Source organism: Lissotriton vulgaris, chromosome 3_1, assembly GCF_964263255.1.
Source record: "Lissotriton vulgaris chromosome 3_1, aLisVul1.2, whole genome shotgun sequence".
Lineage (NCBI taxonomy): Eukaryota > Metazoa > Chordata > Amphibia > Caudata > Salamandridae > Lissotriton > Lissotriton vulgaris.
The window spans coordinates 945,154,118-945,164,147 of record NC_141689.1 but is presented as its reverse complement, the minus strand read 5'-3'; the positions used below and the strand labels follow the sequence as shown (position 1 = coordinate 945,164,147).

At 42.9% G+C, this 10,030-nt stretch overlaps 1 protein-coding gene across 2 annotated transcripts in view; it reads right to left on the bottom strand.

The window, feature by feature from the left end:
- Positions 1-415: 415 nt before the first annotated feature.
- The window catches only part of TLNRD1 (talin rod domain containing 1), a 34,439-nt gene continuing 24,824 nt past the window's right edge, over positions 416-10,030 (bottom strand). For both annotated transcript variants that reach the window (XM_086961292.1, XM_086961294.1), the window contains one exon: positions 416-2,956. In XM_086961292.1, the coding sequence (XP_086817418.1) occupies positions 919-1,980 (1,062 nt within the window). In that variant the 5' untranslated portion in view covers positions 1,981-2,956 and the 3' untranslated portion in view covers positions 416-918. The remainder of the gene's footprint in view (positions 2,957-10,030) is intronic.

Below are 10,030 nucleotides of genomic sequence, written 5' to 3'. Positions count from 1 at the left end.
ACAAGGACAACTCAGTAATACAGTAAATAAAATACTCATGTCTTCATACCCTGTATTCAATTACTATTTCAAATACAAATTCGTAACTATCAAGAATTAAAAAAATCAAAATCTATATGCTAATATGTGGTTGAATATACTGCACAATTAATTAAGGAGTGGACTGAATATACAGTACAATTTTAGAATGGCTCTAGACTTTTAGTAAGTGTGTGTGTAATGTGCATTCCCAGTTCTCCATACCAATTAAATCACACCCAGGTTTACAAATGCTTCTTAAGAAAAAATATTCCTTAGGAGAAAAGCAATGCCATATAGATAAATGCTAAACAATAACTTAAATGTTCTAAGCTGAAGATAAACCACTTTTATAAAAAGGCTGTAACTAACTGGGGAAAACACAAATAGCAAAGGATTTCTGAGAAACATTTTAATAAATGAAATAAATACTCCAGTACATGCAACATAAAACGGACATGTTAAAGATAAGTTTCTTTTGTTATAGTGTACAGTTTAGAAACACTCACAGTATCTCTGATTCCCCATCCTGTACTACGCAGTCAACCACATGGAAACAGAATCACACCCTTCTCTATTCCCACAGAATCCTCCCACACAAATCAATTTACTTCTAACAGAGGTTTTAAAAAAACATGTACAAAGAAGCCGCATCCAGCAGCTAAAAGGCATTCGAATCATTCAACAAATGAGGTAACCTTTTCCTGCACAATTTAAAAATGAGTAGTAACAAGTCAACGGGTGGGGGAGGCTTGACTGTACCCAGCACGATTCAAGCTCCACTTACATAACAGTTGTAACAGCCAACGGTCTGTGCTGTTCACTTTATATGAAGGGCACCAAGACAATCCACTTGAATTCTTTGGAGTATCAAAAATGTTATTTTCCTCTAAGTTAGGGTTAATTCACAGAATTTGAGTTTACTGGTGGTAAAGTTCTGGGCGACGATCGTTCTCTTAGTGCCTGAGAGAGTAAATTGCAACCATCAGACACAGCACACGCAGAGCTTCTCAACCGGTCCTTATAATCAATGATTTTGCTGCTACTTTCTGGGTGTTGGGCTATATCCCTGAGGCATTGAGTCAGAAACACACAAGCAGAAACTACACTCATGGCACCTCCTAAAATTGCCGTTTGGACTGCTTTGCCCTCTGGATTAATAATAGCAGCTTTGCCTAAAAATTGGGGCTCAGTGGCAAAGCCTACCAAAGCATGAACAGCTTGAACCAAAGGGCCACTAAATAAAATGCATCTGTTCCTTGTCAATTCACTTGGAGACGTCTTAACCTCTTTCACACACGCCAGAAGGGCAGTAGCACAGGTGCTCATACATTTCACACTGAGTTTAAACTGCTCTTTAGCAAACTTGTCCTTGGATTTCTCGCTGGCAAGAACACATGCATCCGTCAGAAGCTTCAAGTTCTTGGAAATGTTTTGAGAGACTTCCAGAAGTAGTTGTGGGGTCAGATCAGGCAAGGGTGCGGTTTTTAAGATTGCACAACTTTGTTCCACCTCGTGTCTACACCTAGTTACCTTATAGCGGTCCACTAGGCCTGAAAGAGCAGCTTGAGCCCCTGGAGGTTCCACCGCAGCCAGGTAGGCTGCATGAGCTGAGCATTCAGTCAGAGAGACCACCAGTTCCCCCATTTCTCCTAAAATGTCCCCCACTTCTACAAAGCGTCCCATATTGAGCTGGCTCTGCACATCATGAGTGAGTATGGAAAGACCCTTTGTCCTTGCAATGATAGTGTCCCTGCATTTCTCAAATGTTTCTCCAAAGACAGATAAGCTCTCTGTATTAACTGGTCTAGTCTCGCTGGAGAGTAGTAGGAGGTCTGCCACAAGCTGCATCTTCATCTTACACTGATCGCAAATAAGAGCAAGTTTTCTTCTCTGCTGGGAGTTGCTACTTGTATGACTAGATATTTCGCTTGGGGTCTTGTCAGAGCCCCCACTAGCCATAGTGCCTTTGGGGGCTGTGCATGCCTCTAGCCGACCACCTCCACGCTGTTCCAAGAAACCTGAGCAGATCTCACAGAATTTCCCTCATTATATCACTGATTCCAATAGCTCAAAACCTTTGGACTAGAGTCATGCATAGTGGTGGGTGCCGCTTCGTGTGGGCAAAGGTTCGGCATACAATGATCACAGATCTGGTGCAACATCTGACACAAGTCTTGCAGGAGTTGGCAGTCATCCCTTTATCTGGGGCAGAAGCTGGGCTCCCTTAGGCGCTTGTCAGCGATTTTAGAAAGGGGTAGTGTTTGACTGTTTACACAGAAAATGTAAAGCTGTTGCAGGTTCTCATTTTGTTCTCAGTCTTTGACCTGGGCAACTCTTGCTTCACCATGAATCACGAACTGGGTTTAGCCGGCAGCAGCTGAAGAGGTCACAGGCCATTCGGAGCATTGGATCCACAAAGGTGGGCTCCTCGGAGAGAGAAACAAGTTGTTCATTTATGATCCGAGGAAGTGTAGGGTGGAGGACTCCACCTCTTTCTAGTCAACTCTAAAAAAAGCACACCGGAGCAACACATTATCATCGTTCCAGAAATCATACATATACTGCTGCTCCCAGTGGCTTCAGCATTACGTATTCCATTCTATTTAAGATGCTTTTTTTTCATCAGGTCTTTGGGCTGGTTACTCACTCGTGTTGGTCACATTGTGATGATTTTCGAATTTGCCAATTAGACATGCTAGAAACATTGTCCACACTCTTGTGAGATGTTTTCTGAACAAGAAAACTCATCTTCTAACAGTAAATAGATAAATGAACTGTCAAGGAATGACTATTCTCCATATTTTGCTTTGTAACCGAGTGATCACCCTTGGTAAATGTTGTTGCCTCTACACAATGCTTTGTAAAACAGTTAATTATTCTTGGTTGTTGCTTCTACACATGGCTGTCCACCCATCAATAATGCGGATTCTGAAACCTAGAGTAAAGAATATAAAGCAACATGTTAGAATTGATACAATTATACATAATGTACATGCTCATTATAAATGTATAACTCTCCTTATTTCAAATAAATTAAAATTAATCAAAGCGCTGGAACGTCTTAACAGAATTTTAATTGGTTGTGACACAGGGCCTTTCCCCTCTAGGTTAATAGTTTGTGACCGGCCTATATGTATATAGGGACTGCAAATCACACAAAAGATGGTAGCTCACAGGGCATCAACTCAATTCTCTCACTTGACACTACATGAGCATACTAATTAATCTAACAAACAGAACTCTCCAAAAAAATTGAAAAAACTTAAGATTCCTACACCTTTGAGAAAAAATTATTTCCCCAATAGTTGGCTTTCATAAAAAAGTGTACTTGCAAACAAGATCAGACCCTAACCTCCTAAAGGGACATTGTGGTATAGTTTATGCAAATGACAATTGCTCTCTACGGAATATTCATTGAATTTTTCATAACAGTCACGAAGAAGAACTGATATAATTATATTTAAAGAACAAATCGAGTGGCCTGTGCGGAAAAAAATGAGATCTTCAATATTGTTTTTGACATAGTACATGGGTACTGGGACCAAGCTGGCTGAGCAGTGTGCTGCCTAAGCTCCTGAGAGACCTACACTGCCTTTATTGCAAATAATTGACGCTTCCAGACTCGTGTATTTTCTTGATTGGTTCAACGCAGAAAAAATCATCTCTGCCCTTCACCCTGCTTTTCTAATAGAACAACTGCCTAGTTTTTTTGCCCACAGCATCTCAGCACTCTTAGTGGGTCCGCTAAAAGAGTGGTCTGACAACCTTGAGGAGTGGAATGGAACTTCACATGGGGCATGAAGCAGATGCCAGGTGACGCTGCCAGTTCACGGGAGTGCACTAGGGAGCGATAGCTACACATGGGGATGTCGGCTTCGGCCACAGAGGTGAGCTAGGATGGCTATGTGGTGGTTTTGAGAGGTAGAATATCCAGCCCAGAGAGGCAGCAGGGAAAATAGTCCACTTTTGAATAGCTACACTGAGGCAAACACCGAAGTGTGCCAGTACTGAAGCTCTTCCAGATGGTAACGAGCGTGGAAAAGAGGACAGCACAAAGGTGTAACTAAGAGAAAATTACACGGGGTGTGAGAAGAGGGGGAAGTGGAGGAGGCCTTCTACTGGCAGGGACTCATAAGGTTTTAAAACGGTTCCTGAAGAGCCTCTAGGCAGACTTCTACACAAGGTTCCTTTGTACTGGAATTTAAAGAGACACTGGGCATTAAGAAAACCTCAACAACGATTTTTGAAAATAAAAATGTAACTGATTTGCCAGAGTTGAATAGCTCCTCCCTTCTATGACACAGAAAGATTGGGGCACACTACACAAAGGGTGCTAAAGTAGTCAGTAATCAATAGTCATATTCTTGAAGTAAGAGTACACAAAACAAATTTGATAAGTTTCACAAATACACAGTTGGTGATATGAACAGCCATGTAAAAAGATGAATAGGCCCCCCAATTCCGATAGAATACATACTGAACATTTATGGTAGCAGGATGTTTTTTGGTTTGCTCACAGCACCACTTAGTTACTTGAATTACTATTGGACATTATCATATCGAAATTTTGTTTTTATGCGGCCATATACTTCATTTAGAATGTGTTCAAGTTCAAAAATGTATATAGCGCACTACTCACCCAGAGGGTCTCAAGGCGCTTGAGGAGGCGGGAGTAATTACTTATCGAATATCCAAGTTTTTAATTGCTTTCTGAAGGAGAGGTGGTTCTGAGTTAGGCGGAGGTGGGTGGGGAGAGAATTCCAGGTCTTGGCCGCCAGGTAGGAGAAGGATCTTCCCCCCCATGGTGGATCTGTGGATGCGAGGAATGGCGGCGAGGGCTTGGTTGGATTAACGTAGTTGGCGGGTGGGGGTGTAGAAGGACAGTCTCGTGTTGAGGCATTCGGGTCCTAGGTTATAGAGGGCTTTGTGTGCGTGGGTGAGGAGACGGAACGTTATTCTCTTGTTGACGGGGAGCCAGTGGAGATCTTTCAGGTGGCCGGAAATGTGAGCTTGCCGAGGGATGTCCAATAAGAGTCTTGCTGATGCGTTTTGGATGCGTTGGAGTTTTTTCTGTAGTTTGGCTGTGGTTCCGGCGTAAAGGGTGTTTCCGTAATCCAGTCGGCTGGTGACCAGTGTGTGAGTGACCATCTTTCTTGTTTCAGTGGGGATCCAGCGGAAGACTTTTTTGAGCATGCGTAGGATGTTGAAGCAGGATGATGTTACGGCATTGGCTTGTCTGGTCATCGAGAGGGAGGAGTCCAGGATGAAGCCCAGGTTACGTGCGTGATCCGTTGGAATGGGGACGGTTCCCAGGGCTGGTGGCCACCAGGAGTCATCCCAGGCCGAGGGGGATGACCCTAAGATGAGGACTTCCGTTTTGTCCGAGTTCAGTTTTAAACGGCTGTTCTTCATCCACTCGGCTACATCTTTCATTCCATCGTGTAGGTTGGTTTTGGCTGTGTTCGGTCTTTGGTGAGGGAGAGGATCAGCTGGGTGTCGTCTGCGTAGGAGATGATGTTGAGGTTGTGTTGGCGCGCGATGGCTGCGTGGGGACTCATGTATACGTTGAAGCGGGTGGGACTGAGTGATGATCCTTGTGGTACGCCACAGATAACTTCTTTGGCTTCTGATTTGAAGGGAGGAATGCGAACTCTCTGGGTTCTTCCGGCGAGGAATGAGATGATCCAGTCCAAAGCAATTCCTTGTATTCCGATGTTGCTGAGGCGTTGTATTAGGGTGTTATGACAGACTGTGTCGAAGGCTGCGGAGAGGTCAAGTAAGATGAGGGCAACTGTTTCTCCGTTGTCCAGTAGTGTTCGGATGTCGTCTGTTGCTGCGATGAGGGCGGTTTCGGTGCTGTGTTTGGCTCGGAAGCCGGATTGTGAAGGGTCGAGGGATTTGTTGGATTCGAGGAAGGCGGCGAGCTGATTGACGGCTTTCTCAATGACTTTGGCAGGGAATGGGAGGAGCGAGATGGGGCGGTAGTTCTTAAGTTCAGTGGGGTCTGCTGTGAGTTTCTTCAAGAGGGCGCTGAGTTCGGCATGTTTCCAGCTTTCCGGGAAGGTAGCGGAGTTGAAAGAACTGTTGATGACGTCGCGGAGATTGGGTGCGATGATGGAGTCTGCTTTGTTGAAAATGTGGTGGGGGCATGGGTCGGTAGGCGATCCTGAGTGGATGGAGTTCATCAGGCGGATGGTATCTTCGGTGGTAATTGTGTTCCAAGCGTAAAGGATGTTAGAGGATGTGCAGCTGCATTTTCTCACTACTACCCCTGAAATAGTAGGTATATTGTTCCTTCTGCGTTGCTTTTAGAGCTCAGAGACTCTAGGAACAGATAAGTCTAATAATGGATTAGATCAAAGACTCTGATATGGGGGAATAATTGACAAACTGATGACATTAATTGTCTTGAGAACAATTCAGGTCAAAATCAAATTTGTGAAATCGGGGGTGCTGATGCAGGCAGCTGCTGGTTAGCAAAAGCATAGGTATGTGATAACAGCAGGAGCAATGAATTTCCAGGAACATGATTCAAATTTGGCATTGGATTGGTTATCCCGATTCAGGGTTGAAAACGAACAGTCAACACTTGGCGAGTGGGCCAAGTACTAAAAACTAACATTATTAAGGATGAGAATAACCATGCCCATATAACACCGTTTGATACAAATCTTCATTCAGTAGCTCCTCTGGATAACTTGAATTTAAGGATCTATACTAATAAGGATGAGCAGAAAGGCTCTTTGACAACAGCACAAAGCTCCCATTTCCCATTGTATGTAAAGTGGTTGCAGATCTAGATAGTGAGAAAGGAAAAGGGAGGTTAAATGTCAGTGCCAAAGCTAACACTCCTTTTGATGAAAAACCAGAACCTAGACAAATCATTCAGATATCAAGGCAAATCCAAGGACAAATGAACTTCCTGAAAAGGAGAGACCGGATCTACTCAAGAAAGATCAAGCTGCATTTTCTGGATTGAAAAAAACTTGACTACTTTTCAAAAATCAACTTATAGCAGGCACACTACCACTGGATTATGATACCTACATTCTGGAGCCGTATGTTTTAAAAAAAAATATATATTTTTTTTATTTTAGAGGTTTTATATAGCGCTGGCGGGACCCAGAGGTATCAGAGCGCTTTACAATTGTAACAGAAAGGTGTTTAAATACAGGTACAGTGTGTATAAGCAGGGGTGTGAAATTTATCAAAATATCTACTGGTCCATGGGGCAGGTTGCTTTATAAATCTACTTGTCCTGTAACAAAATCCACTTGTCCCTTTGGTGCCATGTAATGCTGCCACAATTGATGGCATCAATCTCATTATATAAGAGCTCTTATATAGCCTCTCGGATTATGCCAGAGCATATCCCATAGTAGTGTTTGAATACCAGTAATCATTTTATGTTGCCAAGTTTCCGCAGCTCCACATACTGGTACTGAAGATGGTGGTAAGCAGTAGTTTCAGGCTTGGAATACCCTATTGCGTCTGTGCCAACCTACTATGTTTTAGGGTTTTCAACAAATCTTCTCTAATCTTTCCCATACTGAGAAATGTTGGAAATTTACTCCTGAGAGTGGCATACGTAAACCTTCTTTCAGAGTTGGGAAAAAAGTAGTTAGAGGGAAAATGAACTTTCAAACATCCAGGTTTTCACATGAGCAAATCTACACATGCACATTTGCTCATGCTAAAATGCAGTTCACAAATATTTTGTAAAAGTATAATTTCTTGCCCTACTAATGGAAATTCTTGTGAATTCACCCCAGTCCATACCCCGTGAATTCACGAAAGCCATATACCAAAGGTGCACTTTTGAGACTTTCTTTAATAATTGGGCCCCTAATTTGGTCTGGCGTTAACCAAGACCTTTTGTGTTTATTAAAATTCTCTCTCTGTGAATCGGCTGGCTTCATTGTGAGGGACAGCATTCTGCTCTTTCACAGGGAGCATATCGGTACACAAAGTAGTTTTGTTCAGTGCCAGTAACTAATGTGGCAGTGTGTGCTTTTTTGAGACCAAAAACAATTTTTGCGTTTCCCAATGTTTGTTATAATGGTGAGGGCCCGGCAGCTCTCACATCAATAAGGTTTTACAAAAGCCATGCCAAAACAAGTCACGCAATGCCAAAACTAAAAAGCTGACCACCAATGTCAGACCTACTGGCTTTGCCAAGACTTGTTTATTTTTGTTTTCCATAATTTTATTAAAACTGGTTACACAAACTTTCCAATATGAATATTTTTGGTAAATACTAGCATGCATCAACACATTTTACAAAATGATACTGCAAAGAAATGGTACCTGAAATTTTACAGTATTTTAGAAAAATGTCATTTCCCTACTTTCATTTTTTAGGAACATTTTATTTTGAAAGATAAGAAACATTAATCTTTCAAGCTTCTGCAACTATTTGCATCTAATCAGAGAGCATTCTGTGAGCATCATGCATAGCCTCATGTTGCTAAAGTTTGAAACCTTGTGTACACATTTTTATACTGTAACCACTGTCAGTAGTGCAGTCAGAACGTTCATTTACTGAGAGCGCTCACCCTAATAATAAAGACTTTCAATTAATGAACCATAAATACAAGTTTGAACAGCACTAACACATGCACACAAATATTAACTTAACTGCAGGCAGTGCCCTTCCCTGATCCTTAATGTGGTACTGCAAACTGGCAGCCAAAGGGTTTGTGCTGCAGGGGGTTGGGCCTACTTGTCCCAAGGACAAAATACACATGAAAACTTGTTGCCCCTGACCCCAAACAATATGTCCTGGGCGTCGGGCTATAGGAATTCCACATCCCTGTTAAGTACAGAAAGTTGATTCATAAATGAGCAGTCCACATAGGATAAAGGTTAAACTAGATAAAAAAGTAAAAAACAATTGCTTAACACAATGAGATATACAATATAGAGGTCGCAGTTTGTTGGGAAGGTTCGATATAGTATTCCTAGGAGCAGGAAGGACAAAAACGTGAAAGAAAACTGAAGGTCATAAAGTGTAGTAAGGAACTGGAGGTAAAGGAGAGGCAAGGAGGGGAGGTAAGGTGATCAGATTGAAGGGGAAGGGAAGGAGAGGGGGGCAGGAGGGTGTCACTAGCCGTAGGCGGAGCAGCTGGGTGAGGGGATGCCGAGAGGGCGAGGCCACTCTGGAGGGATTAGAAGCCCCCGTATTTATTAAGGAGAAGAAGTTTGAGTTCTTTTTCGAAGGTGGGATAGGACGGGTTACAACGGAGGTCTGTTGGGAGGGCATTCCAAATAAGTGTGTAATTGCCTGAAAAAGAGCGTGACTGAGTGGAATTCTTTTTCTGAAGGGAGGGGATAAGTAGGAGGGTGTTAGAGCTTCTCTGGGATCGCGTGCAGCCTGCTTTGGTCAATTTGTTAGCAAGGTATGTCGGTGTGTTTTGGTGGAGGATTTTGTGCGTAATGCAGGCGGTTTTATAAGTGGATCTGCATTCAATCGGGAGCCATTTGAGGGTTTTGAGGGCGGGAGAGATGTGGTCAAATCGTTTGCAGTCTGTGATAAGCCTGGCCGCGAGGTTGAGCACTGATTTTAGAGGTGCCAGGTGGGTTTTGGGAATTCCGGTGAGGATGGCATTGCTGTAATCAATGCGCGATAGAACAAGAGATTGAACTGCCAGTTTAAAATCATCAATTGGGATGAAGGGCTTAATTCTCTTAAGGTTACGGAGGGTAAAGAGGGCTCCTTTGGCAGAGTTTTTGATATGTAAGTTGAGAGTTAGGCGGTTGTCAAGGGAGATGCCCAAGGATTTGACTGAGGTGGCTAGGGACAAGGGGCAGTTTCGGGCATTAAGGTCTGTGATCCAATTTTGAATGGGGAGCTGGTTGTTTTTTGGGGAGCAAAGAATAATTTCAGTTTTTTTAGGGTTAAGTTTGAGGTGGTTCAAGTGGAACCGGGCTTGAATTTTGATGAGGGTGTTGTTGAGGTGGAGGATGTCAGCAAGGGCTTTTATCTTATGGTAGAGTTGTATATTGTCAG